General features: G+C 37.9%; 1 protein-coding gene across 1 annotated transcript in view; it reads right to left on the bottom strand.

Annotated features, from left to right (window-relative positions):
- Nucleotides 1-15,795, bottom strand: part of LOC125231936 (opsin-3) — an 87,960-nt gene that overhangs the window by 46,516 nt on the left and 25,649 nt on the right. The window contains exons 3-4 of the mRNA XM_048137545.1: nt 2,459-2,674; nt 592-722 (exon numbers count right to left, since the gene is read on the bottom strand). Of these exons, the coding sequence (XP_047993502.1) occupies nt 592-722; nt 2,459-2,674 (347 nt within the window). The remainder of the gene's footprint in view (nt 1-591; nt 723-2,458; nt 2,675-15,795) is intronic.

Below are 15,795 nucleotides of genomic sequence, written 5' to 3'. Positions count from 1 at the left end.
TTCTAAAGGGTGTATAGCTATTGTGATTTTGTAGCCGCCTTTAGAATTGAAGAACCTTCAAAATACTTAGAGGAAAATAAAAAAATGGGACCGTGGAGGCCTAGTGCCTCATAGATGCTTCTGGTGACTAGAGGGCCGGCCAATTTGTATTTCGCTCAGCGTATCTGCATTGCTATCCAGCGGGGCAAAGCGGCCAGCCTTCAGGGCACCTTACATAACGGCGAGGACTTGTCATATTTTCCATAATTGGTTATGTGTTTTTAGTGTAAGTGTTTTTATTATGAGGAAAATATGATTTCGTATGATGAATAGGTCTCATATGATCATCATATCTTTCAGACACCATGTAAAGCGAGCTTTAAGGCGATCTTCACGACTGTTATCATGTCATCGTCTAAAATATTTTTGCCAGCAATGGCTGTGCATGCATTATGGAACACAAATGGCTTACCGTAGTGTTCCTTAGTGGGCAGGATATCGTTAAAAAGATAACATACCCGGACATATTGCCTTGACTCTTTAACCCAGGGTAGGATTGTAAAGGACTTAGTCAAGACCCAAGCGAATTTGAAGAAGTAGGTAATGGTTTACCTGGCACATATTTTCCCCAGACTTGGACCCAGGGTAGCACTGTGAAGGGTGTCGCCCAGAACCACGTGAACATGATGAGCAAGGACGCTTGCACTTTGTTGATGCGCCCGTCCAGTGGGCAGGATATCGTTCTGGAGGACAAGACAGATAAATTAAGTGAATGATGAGATGACAGGTTATAGAGAGGTATGGAAGGAATATACTGCGCCGACCCTAAATGACTGGGATAAGGGCAACCGAATAGACAAGGTTGATAAATATTCATAGTTAAATTAGATATTTTGACGACCGGTCTGGCTCGGTCGGTAGTGACCCTGCCTGCTGAGCGGCGGTCCTGGGTTCGAATCCCGGTAAGGGCATTTATTTGTGTGATGAGCACAGATATGTGTTCCTGAGTCATGGATGTTTTCTATGTATATAAGTACAATACAATACAATACAATACAAATATTCTTTATTGTTCACCAATATAACAAGATTACATCACATAACTTTAATTAACTATGGTAGACAACAGGCGGTCTTATCGCTAAAGAGCGATCTCTTCCAGACAACCTTTGGGTAGTGGAGACAAGACACAAAAAACAACTGATTTGAGTAGGTGATGCAGTGAGTGATAGAAAACGTCAAATAATCTTAATACTAATAAACATACATAAATAGGAATTAAAATAAACCTAAATATACCGTACATATATAAATACTATAACAACACAGCTAGGAATGTACATAGATCAAAAACAATGCGGCCAATAGCGATAAAGGAAAATGAAACAGGACCATCAATAAATATTGTATTATGGAATAGATAAATAATGCTCTTTTACTTGACTTTTAAAAATGTGAAGAGACTTAGCATGCCTTATGTCAATAGGTAATGAGTTCCACAACCGAACTGCCTGGAAAGTAAAGGAATCGTTGAAGAATTTAGAAGAAGATGACGGGACTTTAAGAAGATAATTTCGGGAAGATCTGATAGATTGAACAAAACTAAAGCGGTCTTTGAGATAGCGAGGAGTTGAAGGGTTAAACAGTATATTATAAAGGAGAGAAACTATATGAAGGTTACGTCTGCGACGAATGGGGAGCCACTTCAGCTGCGATCGAAAGCTAGACACATGATCGAATTTGCGCAAACCAAAAATGAAACGTATACAGACGTTCTGAATACGATCCAGCTTATTGAGTTGCTCTTCGGATAGATCAAGATAGGAAACATCAGCGTAATCCAAGATTGGAAGGAGCAACGCCTGAGTAAGCGCAATTTTTGTGGGGATAGGAAGAAAGTTGCGAAGTCTCCTCAGGGAAGCCACTGATCCAAACACCTTCCTGCTAATTTCACTAAGCTGGGGTACCCAGGAAAATGTACTGTCCATAATAATGCCTAGATTTTTCACGTGACCAGAGAAAGGAATTAAAACTCCGTTGAAGATTAGTGGTGGCAAAGTACCAAGGTCCAGTCGCGATATCAGCTTAGAGCTCCCAATAACGATGTTTGCGATAATGTTTGCAATAACGATGAAGTACGTATTTATCTATTTAAGTATGTATATCGTCGCTTAGTACCCATAGTACAAGCTTTGCTTAGTTTGGGGCTAAGTTGATCTGTGTAAGATGTCCCAAATATTTATTTATATTCATAGTTAATTAGAGGTAACTTGCTATTTGATACTTGCTACAAATGTGTTTCAAAGTCCTTAAATCGTTTTAGGATATACAGGAAAAAAACATGTTTTTTTTTATTAAGATAGCAGATGAGTAGACGAATTACGTGATGCACCGAGGAGCGAGATGATAACTGAAGAGTAGGTATAGAAAGCAGGCGACAGACAATTAGTGAAAGACAAAGTATAATATATGTACTTACTTGTATCTATCGAACGCGATGACAGCATTCGTAATAGCGCCCCCTATGCCAGATAGGGACCCTAGTGCGGCATAAATGTCGCAACCCATTTGGTAACCAACTGTGCGTTGGTAGAAGGAGTTGATGATGAGTAATGGCATCTCCAGCATCATCATCAGGTCGAAGATCGCCAGGTTGATCACGAACATGTTGCTGGCGCTTCGCAGGGATTTTGAGCTGTAATCAGAATTTTTGAATAAGTTAATCGTTACATTTAAGGGACTAGAGGTTAACAAAATATTTTTGATCGATTTTGATTACTTATCGGACTTTTATAAATATTGCCGCTAAGCTGGAAATGTCTATCATTATTTAGATTTTATTCTGATCAGAATGAACAACGTCAGTTAGCAAATTCGGTAGAACTCTGTCTACTGTATCCACCAAACTTTATCAAAACCCGTGGAAAAGAAAGAGAATGACAGCAAGATTAAAAAGCCCAAATTTTCTTGTGGTAGCATAGTCCTGTCTTGCGGGAAACGCTGCAACTTTGCCTACCCTGCTTAACATTATTGACTGACTCGAAAAATAGTGATTCTTTGCCGAAAAGCCATTTATAGGCATCTCAAGAATTAGATTTAGACACCTGGCCCCATAGCTGAATGGCATTTCTCCGACGCGAAACGAAAACGAAACGCTGCGAAAGGTAGTCTGGCTCTGTCACGCCAATACGCAAGGGCATAGAGATAGATATCTACGAGCGTTTCGTGAGCGTTTGTGCCAGTCAGCGACGTAGCCTGTTTTGTTTAAAACTACTATTTCAGAGCCAGGCAATGTTAGGCAGGGTGAACAATGTGGCAGCATTTGACGGCACCGAATGATTGGAGCCTACTGTCAGTAGCAGTGCAGTCTCTAGCAAATACCTAACTTGTCTTTGTTTTCTTAATTCATTTTATCATTGTCCATAATACATCCTGCTGCCAACAACTACATAAATACATAACTCTGTTATTTGAACGAGGCCAATTTCGTCGATGCGCCAAATACCAAGCCGGGATATAATCGACATATTATCGATACACGCCGGGACTGGCATTTTAGCCACGCGCCGCGAATATTTTGCTGCCCCACTTTATGTCCACGAGGTTATCGTATGTTTTAGTATGTGAAAAGCTTACATTTTTAACTTGACTACATTTCTGGGGCTGTAGTTGAGCATTTTCAGAAAATTGTGGGTGGTGAACGGTGTTCAGAAAGAATACTCTCTTCGTATAAGGTGAATAGCAAAATTAATATACCATATTTTTCTTTTAAAAGCTCTTTATTTATGATGTTAAAAAGGCTAATAATACTTAGAAAAGCGGACCCCAGGCTCTCATGAGCTGTGGCAAATGCCGGGATAATGCCGGGATAAGGAGGATGATGAATCCTGTTGCTAAAGTTAGGTAAAGATTAAAGTGGGTCACCTACCAAGTTTATTTTTTTAAGTTTCATCTGCCATCGGCTTTCCATAGCCATAATCAGATTGTATGGTACTATTAATAACATTTTCAGTACAGATGGTCGCTTTTTTACGCACTAGTTCGAGAAGTGGTTCATTATATGGCAGGTCGAAACTTCGGAGGCTCATCTGTACTTAAAAACGTCGTACGATACACGTGCGAAAAGGAAGCTTCCTTTTTTACGCACTTGTATCGTAATGTACTATTTCCCGGTGGTGGTCCATTAACCACCATTCTTTTATGTGGAGAGAGGGGGGCGTTATTCTCTCTGGTCTAGTTCCAAGATCTTCCACCTTTTGAGTCTTGTGTTGTTACTGTTTTCATTTAGTAGGTCTCTAGCAAGTTCATTCTCATGGTTTGTGAGTATTTCCTTGTATTTCTTTGAGAAGCTATTTACTTCCTCTTTAATGGTTGGTATATGAAGGTAATCATGTATTTCTTTATTTCGGGGAAACCAGGGTGCACAAGATATTGTTCTGAGAATAATATTCTGGAATCTTTGGAGGATCTCGTACACCTACCAAGTTAACAAATATTTTTGGGACACTAACACAAACTAAGCAGATCTTGACATTGATCTGGGGTCTGGGCGACGATAAACATTAAACACCTACAGGAACAAAAAATATGGAATCCATGATAAATAAACAAGTAAATTTCTTGACCTGCGGGCCGATTTTAAAGTCTCACGCGTTCGAATTCAGAAAATTTTTACTGAAAATAATAAGCAAGTCACCGTTTTCTACCGGTATTTTAGTGACAAAATCCCGTATGCGAGATTCAAAAATCGCCCTCCTGAATTCAAACCCAGCAAAATGTTTTCATGTCACATTATAAGATCTATAGCGTTACCGGGTACGTAGCCAAATAGACAAATGCGCACTATAACATCGATCTCGTAGCTGAGCATTTCTTTTTTTTTTGCCACTTTTATGAAGTGTGATATTTTTGAAAAAAAAAAAAAAATGCAATTTCTACTCAGAATTACTAGCCTTTTCAATCCTAGTAGTTAAAAAAATTGTCCCATACGATTTTTTTCTTATTTTGTTACCATTTTCCGTACATTTTGTATGGGGTAACAAAAGAGGAAAGTAACAAAAATGTATGGAAATTCTGGGACACTTTTTGTCACCCACTGAGATTGAAAGTACTCGTGATTCTGAGTACAATTGACCTAAAATTCCCTAAAACAATAAAAAAAAAATATTGGCAAAAAAAAAAAAGAAATGCTCAGCTATCTTTATCGCTGTTCCGTATTGGCGCGACAGAGCTTGATTGCGTTTCGATCGGCGTCGAGCGTCAACGATTGTCATTCGGCTAGGCCGCCGAGGTGTGGACAGGGGCCATTTCCGGAACGCCGGGCCGTATTGAACTTTCAGTATGGACGACATGTGACATCGTTTACGGAAAATCGGAAATGATGTTCAATAGAAATGGTAACACATTGTAACCTCAATTGCCTGTTTCAATATTTCTAATTCTTAACAAGTGTAGTAAACAAATTTTTTGACAGTTAACCATAAATGTTAGAGGTTATAATTTGAATTTGGTTGTATTGGTGTTTAACCTTCCGCGACGAGATCTTTCGAAGCGTATACAAAATAATAAAGTAGGTAATAAGTGAGTAAATTAAACGGACAAGGAATAAAGATAAAATAAAAGAAAAATGTCTCGACGAAATAGTGGCTACATCTGGAAAAAAGTGGTCACAGAAAGCGAAGAACAGGCAAAACTGGCTAAATCTGGAGGAGTCCTTTACCCAAAGAGGGTTCTCTATAAAATACTTTTTGAAGGCTATGTTCTGGTCTTAAATGAAAGAACTTCTCCTTGCTCGTTGTTTTATTACAATGCCAATCTCATACTGAACAGTTTGGGTTACAATCACAGTCGATATTAACAATACAATACACAAATTCCTAAAATTATCACAGCTTGGTTATACGGTTGCTTTTTCTAGTTTTTCCATAATGCCGATTATATCTTTTTTTCACGGTGACATCTGTCAAGATTTATGCGGTTCCCGCCTAATGTTTTATTTTTTTAAAAGGGCCAATCTTATTCAGGCACGTTTATATCTACCGATAATTTGATAAAGGCCAGTATACATATAAAATCAATGAAAATTATGAACTCAATGTCGAAAGCTAACAGCTCGGCCTTCCTGTGTAAGCGAGGCCCTTCGCTTAGGACCAGTTGCATCACCCGCAGACAACAGCTAGCAGGCACATCAACGTCTCGCAGCAGAAGTCTACGGACATTACCATACAAAAATATTACAAACGTTTAATTCGTTAACAGACGGATTGGTGCAACCGATCCCTAGGTTGTTGACATAACACAAACCTACTTCCTATGCCTACTAGTTTAGAGATCAACAGTGGTAATGATAACATATCATTGAACATTGCTTGTAATGATAACATAACTTCAATAAAAGTTACGAGTTTCAACAATAGAAAACTATTCAAAAACATAAATTAACAACAAATAAATCAAAAGCTGCATGTTTCAGACAATAATCATTCGTCTGATACAACGGTAATGGTAACATACCTAATCCTCCAGGTGTTGACATGCTTGTTAATGATAACACAACTATACAATAAAATTTACGAGTTTTGACAATAGCAAACTTATCAATAACATCAATAATAACAATAAAAAAAAATCAAAGGCTCCATTTTTCAGACAATAATAATACGACTATACAACAGTAACAGGAAGAGTGCAATAAGTACATCGGCCATCCTCGTTGTTAAGCGAGTCCCTTCGCCTTGAGCATTTCTCAGTGTCACGACTGGAACTACGAGTATCAACTATCAATTAGATAATATGCTTAGAGATCAGCGATAAAAAAAAAAACAATGAATTTGTACCTACTTATTAAATTTTGCACCTATAGGCATACCAGGTCAACATTGTCATTCAATTTTACATTAACAAACAAAAATAGATCATAAGATATAACAAAACCGATAGTCGTATGGAATAATAATTTAATCCGAAACACAACAAGAAATTTAATCCAATAAACTTAACATGTATAGCGTAACTACTGTCATAGAGTATATAAAAAAAACATCTTTATTCAGTTGATTGGCCAAAAATCTAACAAAATGCTCAAATCACACATTTAACATCCATTATATTTCAAATAACGTTGCCAGTATCTGTTTTCCATACAGTCTTGTACAAACACACAAGAAATATAACTATCCGTGGGTCACAAACGACTTAATAATAAAATAAAAAAAAACTTCTCGTCCAGTTAATTGAAATCGCTCAAAAACACCCGCATAGTAATGAGATATTGAAACTAATTATATCACAATCAAAATATTAATAATTTAAACAATCTCTATCACACGCACATCGCACAACGCGAATACTACGCTAAAACGTTACAAAGTAGTGGTTATCAACTAAACACTCTCTGGCAAATCGTAAACACCGTCACGACACGCGTCTCCAGCAAGCGACAATGCAATCTGGACTCGTTAAAAGATAGCCGGGACGAACAATACACATCGCGGAACCGGTTAGCTAAGATATCAATTTTTTTTTTATCTGCTGCAAATGCACCTATCGCTCGCCCGGAACTGACTAATGAAGTACCTCTTACACATTCGTGCACCTCAAGTCCCGTTTCCGTTAAGTTATCGGTCTCGGTTTACCTTTGATGAGTTGTATAAAATCATATAGCGACAAATATTGTTACAAGAAAAACACCTGTGGTATATATGTATATGATACCTCAACTATGTTGCTAATGCTCAAAGTTGGACTACCTAGGCATAGTTCAGTTAACTAACATTTTTTTATTATTAAAGTAGGTATTTACCCATCATACTTAAAAATGTAACAGTCGTTCCCGTTTATAAAGGCAAAAGTCAGAAAGATGAGTTGAGGAACTATACCTAGGCCAATAAGTATAATTCCCACTATGTCCAAAGTTTTAAAAGCGGGAGTGAGTAATCGGCCGCATAACTTTTTAGAAAAGTTTCAATTAATACACACAAAACAATTTGCCTATCGACGAAATCGCTCATGTGTCTCAATTATTAAAGAGAACCATTTACATGTAACCATTGTCGTTTGCGACATGACGAATGCTTTTGACCTTTGCGATCACAACGTCCTAATCAAAAAGTTTGAGCACCACGGTCCAGGTGCCTCTGTTTTAAAGTTCATGGCCGATTTCTTATAGGAAAGACAGCAATCCGTTGTAATAAATAGTGGTGCGGTAAAATCTGACTGTGGTTCTGTAGATATTGGGATCCCCTAGGGCTCGTCCATGGCCCAATCTATGCTTTCTAATACAAATGTATGTTTTTGCTGACGACATACTAACTGCTCCGAACAACGATAGCTTCAAGACGTCAATCACCCGTGACGTACATAAACTCCTAGTACATTGGTTTCGTTAATGGGCTCGCCCTTAAATGTATCAATAACTCAGGTTCTCCACTTTAACCTAGGAAGGAGACCGCCAGTAGTTACCATGAACAACACAATCCTTCCGCACGTCACCTCTGCCAAATTTTGAGCGTTACCCTCGACCAATTGCTAAAATGGGACACCCAAATTGAATTAGTATGCACGCACTAAGTTAGCAGGAATCTGTTTCGCACCCAAAATACTGTCCTTGTTCTTCCTCAAGCACAAACATATAATAATATAATATAAGCTTTTATTTTCTTGATAAATATTTACAGTTATGTTTTTTTTTATCTTCATCATCTTCATAAGGACCACCCTGAACGGTAAAGCCTCCTCCAATGCTTTCCAGCATTCTCTTCCTTTTGCTACTTCTGACCAGCTGTAGCCTACTATTTTTTATGCCGTCGCTCCATCTTATGAGTGGTTTTCCACTTCTTCTCTTTCCCTGGGTTAGCCACTCGCTTACCACATTTGGCCAGTGTCCGTCCTCGGTTCCTTGCGTGTCCGGCCTATCTCCATTTAAAGCGTAATACCTGCTTAACTGCTCATTTGCCCCGGTCCTCTTTCGAACGTTTATTTTTTTACTCCATCTTCCAGTCTCAGTCCTAGGTAGCCTCCTTGAACTCCTCCCTGACATGCTTTTATTCTCCTAAATGTTTCTCTCCTAGTGGGCCAGGTTTGGCATGCATATATAAGGCAGGGTAATAAATAGGCAAATTTCCATTGCTTTAGTCTTCATTTTTGTTTTGTAGACATTTTTACCTTTGAAATTTCCTTTAATGACCAATACTTGTTCCATGTTCGATTTACTCTTCTTTCAATTTCTTTTTCGTCTTGTTTAAATGAAATTAAAGTGTCCTCAGGTAGATGTAGTCCTCTATGGTCCTCTACATACTCTAGGGGTGTCTAGGAGTCCAGCATAATTCTGCAGCAGCAGTACGAAGTAGTTATTTTGTCCTTTTCCATTCTGTGCCAAACTAGTCTAGAATTTCAGAAGCGTCGTCGCTGACCGGCATGGTGTCCTCGTGTTGCAGAAGCGAGCTATAAGAATAATAGCCAACTCGCCCTCCGGTTTGCCAGCTCGACAACTATTTATATATCATTATGAACCATGACATTACCATCGCAATATATTTTAACATTTTAAAGCTCGTAAGAACCCACATTGACATATTTCCACACAGAGTCGTCAACTTGAGACGCTTAAGGAACAGGAATAGGGGCGTGGCAAAAACATCCAACTTCAGACTGACCAAATCTACCAAAAGGACATATTATACCGTTGGCCCAAAAATTTAGAATTGGATCCCCGAACAAATAACTGCTTTATCCAATGAAAATGCATCACACAATAAATTGAAATACGGAACCCTACAAATGACTAATTGATCATGCCATGATATTAATGAATTGTTTGAAATGTAACACAACATTGTCAGCGCGACAATCTAAATATGAAAATTGAATAGTATGACAGAGTTATCAACTTATCAAGATATTCGAATGCATCGCCATCTATTATTAAGGTTCCTTATAACACACAAAGCATGTGCACCCTTTTGACATGGAATGTCACATATTTATGACGGGACTTTTAATTAGGTTTATTTTTCACACAGAATCCGAGCCTAATACAACCAAATTACAATCATCATGTGTAAAAGCCTCCAGGCGCGAACACTATTCAGAACATTAGCACATTAAAAGATCAAATGCAATTTTTCAACCACTGTGTGATCTGTGTAAGAATGTCCTATAATATTTATTTATTTATTTATTATTATTTATCAACACCCATCTCTCCAAGAAATCACAGCCAATTAAATACAACTAACCATACGTAGAACGCCTTTCGCTAGTTTGCAGATGGTACAGCGACATCTAGCGAAATACTTACACCCAGCCAACCAGTTTGCAGTGGTAAATGGTAATAGTGACGTCTAGTAACAACTTGCACCACGGTATATATTTGTACGCGTCAGTTTTGCGTTCAATTGCCCTTCACGCCCTCTATCGTTCACTTTCCTAAACATATCCTAAGTACATTGGACTTACTATTTCCTTTGACTGAAATCACCGCGAGCACCGATTATGACACCTTACAAATTTCACAAATACGTCCTATCACTAGTAGTTGTTTGAGTTTCATTCCTTTAATCAGTGTTTTTATTTCTATGGCAATAAATTTCAAGATATCCTATCTTTTCACATGATGTTTTACTTTCCTTACTAAAATTACATATATGAAAGAAGTTTATCATAGTCTTCTCGACAAGGAAAGGATTCTATAAATTTCTCTCTCCATCCCATGTAAATAAAAAGGTGGATAATCCTTGATAACAAGTCTTAGCTACCCTATAGGATAACTTATGTTTGTCTGAACTCTTGACCTTGTCAAGAATACTAAGGAATTGATTTAATATAACACTATACTTGATCCGCGACATCATTTCCTAAGTTGAGGTGATGAACTGCCACCAGACCCAGATGATGTTGAAAAATAGTCCCTCAACCTCCAGTGCTCACTTCTCCAACCTTCCTTATAAGAGTTGCTCCAAACAAAACCAAGAAACCACTCGTCCTAAAATCTTGAAACCATTTGTGTTCTCCGTCCTTGAACCCAAAGCAGTCCTTAAATCATGGCCGTGTCCTCAACCTGCCTGATGTCTCAGCCTAACACCACAGCTAAGACCTACAGCATTAATCTGTGCCGGGTTCTCCATCCCTGAACCCAACACACTCCTTAAATCATGACTGTATCCTTGACCTCCCTGATGCCATAGCCTAACACCACAGCTAAGACAATCAGCATTAATTTGTGCCGGGTTCTCCATCCTTGAACCCAATGCACTCCTTAAATCATGACCGTATCCTTGACCTCCCTGATGTCTTAGCCTAAAGCCTCAGCTAAGACCATCATCAGCATTAATTTGTGCCGGGTTCTTCATCCTTGATTCATGGCCATATCCTGGACCTCTCTGCTGTTTTATCCTAGTGCAGCAGCTAAGTTCATCAGCATTAATTGCTAGCTGTACTGATCCTCCTCCTCAATCAGTACCACCATCCAATCTGCAAATTATAATTATATGTTAGATAAGCTTTATTTTAAATTCCCCTTTTATTACCTCTTCCTCCTTCTTATTTATAGTACCTAAATATTCACTTCCTCCTTTAACCACATTACCTATGTAAAACAATTTTATGTAGAATTACAAGTATATTAGATGTGTAATATACAGGAAAACTTTTTCAATATGTTTTTGTACATGTAACAAAAAAAAAATGGATCACTAGTGTTGAGACAAACAACACATGTCACCGGCCACCTCCTTAGTCCAGAGCTGTCACTATTATGGTTTGTTTTTCTTTATTATGGTTTGTTTTTCTTATATACAACACCCTGATCCTTAGCTTAACATCCTCATAATTTACCATCATTGATTTCTTGCTATACCTTGTAGTCATACTTTAAATGTAGTAGCTTAGACAGAAATCCAACACCAATGACTAAATAAACTGTCAATGTCAAAAGATTAATACATTCCTAGTCTGATACACAAAAACAACAATGTTGAACTTAATGTTAATTAAAGTTCATCCCCATCAACTTCATCCTGAATAGATGAGCTCCAAAAAGGCATGTGACTTTCAAGCAACTGGCATTTGAGCACACTAGACAAAAGTAAACGGTAAAAGAATTGAAAGCCAATAAAATGATTATGATGTCACTTGACTTCAAAGCACAAAATGAAATATTTACACTAAACTGAAATATGACAGTGAAACTAGTTCTGAAATAATTATCATTACTGAATAAGTTAGACATCATTAGTATTTATTCCAAAAAGAAATTATCCCATGTGTTTATAAAACATTGTTCAGTTTATATTTCACTAGCTATTTCCTGTGGCTTCGCTCGCGTTAGAAAGAGACAAAAAGTAGCCTATGTCACCCTCCATCCCTCCAACCATCTTCACTTAAAAAAACATGTCAATTTGTCGCTCCGTTTTGCCATGAAAGACAGACAAACAAACAGACACACACACTTTCCCATTTATAATATTAAGTATGGATGTTTGTTTCTTTGACCTGAAGTCTATGAAAGCAATAAAATATACTGATTACTGATGCTCATTCATTCCTGAATTAAAACAGGTCATTCAGAGAGTAATAACTATTTGATGCAATCCTTTGCTATCACAAGTAATTAGAATAAGTATTCTGCATAAACACGAAAACAACATTTTCCACTCATAAGTGTCTGTATCTCAATCCATAACTTAGCAAGTCCATTCCAAACAATCGGTATGACCCGATCACTTCCCATACTTGTTGATATTACCAGTTATATGACCACTAATATCATTTTATCATATAACTCGGTCTCCAATACTCAAAAATACAGATTAACTTGTTTACCTGCCGTTCATAAAGTTGTGGACGTGGTTTAGGCGACAGTAAGCCTTTGATCCCTCTTGCTGAACTGAAGGCTATGTTCTGGTCTTAAATGAAAGAACTTCTCCTTGCTCGTTGTTTTATTACAATGCCAATCTCATACTGAACAGTTTGGGTTACAATCACAGTCGATATTAACAATACAATACACAAATTCCTAAAATTATCACAGCTTGGTTATACGGTTGCTTTTTCTAGTTTTTCCATAATGCCGATTATATCTTTTTTTCACGGTGACATCTGTCAAGATTTATGCGGTTCCCGCCTAATGTTTTATTTTTTTAAAAGGGCCAATCTTATTCAGGCACGTTTATATCTACCGATAATTTGATAAAGGCCAGTATACATATAAAATCAATGAAAATTATGAACTCAATGTCGAAAGCTAACATTTTATTTATTTATGTTTTAAATAATCTTATTGTGTCGATATGTTACGTAGAGAATAAATAAAGGCTTTTTATTTTATTTTATTTATTTATTATTTAAGTAAGTAAACTCAGATGCCAAATGTTAAATAAAATGTGTTGAACCGTTCCAGTGGTGAAGGCTAGATTTGAATCGGCGTCTTTAGCAATTGAACCGCTGGGCTAGTCCACCACGGCTGAATCAGTACCAATTTTTCGTCTAAGCATGTCTAAGTAACTAATTTTGGTCAAATTAAGCAACTTCGCCCTTAGACGAGCAGTATGAGCTGTGTGGCCTGTGAGCGTAGCCGAATGCACAAACGCTCATGAAACGCTCACGATAATATCTCTTTCGTAACTATCTATCTCTATCGCTCTTGCGTATTGGCTCGACAGAGCCAGACTATATTCTGCGGCGTTTCGGTGGCATTTCGCATCGCAGAAATGCCATTCGGCTATACGGGGCCTAGTCCTGAATCATTTAAAACACAAAAAATATTTTATTAAGAATAATTGGATTTGTTCCAAAAGTAACCAACTCCAACTTTAGAGTTCATCAACAATCCTCAAATTAAGAAATGTCATCAAACTCTTCATCATAAAAAACTTTCCCGACCCCAACGTTCCACACGAAAGCCGCCAAGCAAAAATTTTTTAGTAAAATTATCATAATTTTCGTTTCGCTTCTATTGTCTTCATTCAAAACTTGGTTGAATCCATCTAAATATATAAAAGAAGAAGCTGACTGACTGACTGACTGACTGACATATCAACGCACAGCCGAAACCGCTGGTCCTAGAGATTTCAAATTTGACACGTAGGTTCCTTATATAGTGTAGAGGAGCACTAAGAAAGGATTTTCCAAAATTCACCTCCTAAGGGGGTCAAATGGGGGTTCAAAGTTTGTATGGGGAAACAAGATTAGTTTGACTATTTTATTCGAAACTTCACAGGAAGATTGCTTGAGACATATGACTGAATACGTGTTTCAGGTTTTTTGAAAATTTAACCCCTAAAAGGGTGAAAAGGGGGTGATAAAACTGATAAAAAAACTATGAAAACGGATTAAATCGCGTATAATGAATTTAAAATACATCCCGACGTTTCGAACTCTTTACAGCGTTCAAATTCATTATACGCGATTTAATCCGTTTCCATAGTTTTATTTCATGAGTAACCATCGCGGTAACCGAAGACAATATTAAAACTGATAAAGTCAAAAAATCAATATGGGTATCGTTTTTATGGTTTATCGGGTCGCTGATCACGATAAATACAACGTTTTTAAAATCTAACGAGGCTGAAGTGAAATACCTTCTCCCCTGTTGTGGTGCAATGGGGTTTAAATATCAAAAAAATATATAAAAGAAGATATTGACTGACATATCAACACACAGCCGAAACCGCTGGTCCTAGAGAATTCAAATTTGGCACGTAGATTCCTTATATAATGTAGAGGAGCACTAAGAAAGGATTTTCCAAAATTCACCTCCTAAGGGGGTCAAATGGGGGTTCAAAGTTTGTATGGGGAAACAAGATTAGTTTGACTACTTTATTCGAAACTTCACAGGAAGATTCCTTAAGACATATGACTGAATACGTGTTTCAGGTTTTTTGAAAATTTAACCCCTAAAAGGGTGAAAAGGGGGTGATAAAAGAATACTCCCTATGAATTTAAAAAAGTGGAAATGTCCCGACTGTAAAAGTGCTAAAAAAGGCTCATCGACGTCTAGCCCAAGTACACCCGTAGTAAATAACGAACGTCTGGATAGCAACGTCGACAACATGCCTTCGATCTTAAGTATCGATACGGAGGCTTTGATGAACAACATGAACGCCAAATTTGAACAACTGACTCGTGACATGACTGAACTTAGAAATACTTTCAACGGTAAAATTGACGGACTAGCCGACAAAATAGAAACCTGGTCATCCAAGTTCTTGCAGCTCGAGGGCACTGTTAGGAGCATGCGGGAAGAACTTAATGAAATTTCTAGCAGTAGCAACGAGGTACGTGCAGAGCTATCTAATCTGCGCTCGGAGACAGCCGAGCTACGCTCGGAGACGGTCGATCTACGTACAGAGAACCAGCAGCTTCGCAGGAGCATGGATGATGGTGATTATACAAAAAGTTTATCCGAGGCTAACGAAACTATAAAAAAGCTTGTTAAAGAAAATAATACTTCCAAACAGTATTCCATGATGAATAATTTGGAAATCTCGGGTATCCCGTTCAACAAAGGAGAAAATTTATTATTGATCTTGCGTAACATATGTGTCAAGGTCGGGTTTACACTTATGGACAGTGACGTTGACTCGATTCACAGGGTTCGTCGCTACCTGAGCGCTGAAAGTACACAGAAAACCTCACGACCACCTGCCATTGTCGTTCGATTTACTCAGCGAAAGCGAAAGGATGAGCTTTTATCTGCTGTTCGGGCTCGACGTGGAATCACCACTGCAGACATCGAGCTCCCAGGGCCTGCCTCCAGTGTGTACATCGGTGATCACCTGACCCCGGATAATAAACTGCTACTAAAACGAGCCAGAGAAA

Source organism: Leguminivora glycinivorella, chromosome 12 (assembly GCF_023078275.1).
Source record: "Leguminivora glycinivorella isolate SPB_JAAS2020 chromosome 12, LegGlyc_1.1, whole genome shotgun sequence".
In the NCBI taxonomy this organism is placed as follows: Eukaryota; Metazoa; Arthropoda; class Insecta; order Lepidoptera; family Tortricidae; genus Leguminivora; species Leguminivora glycinivorella.
Note: the sequence above shows the minus strand (reverse complement) of the source record. Positions and strands in the feature narration are given on the sequence as shown.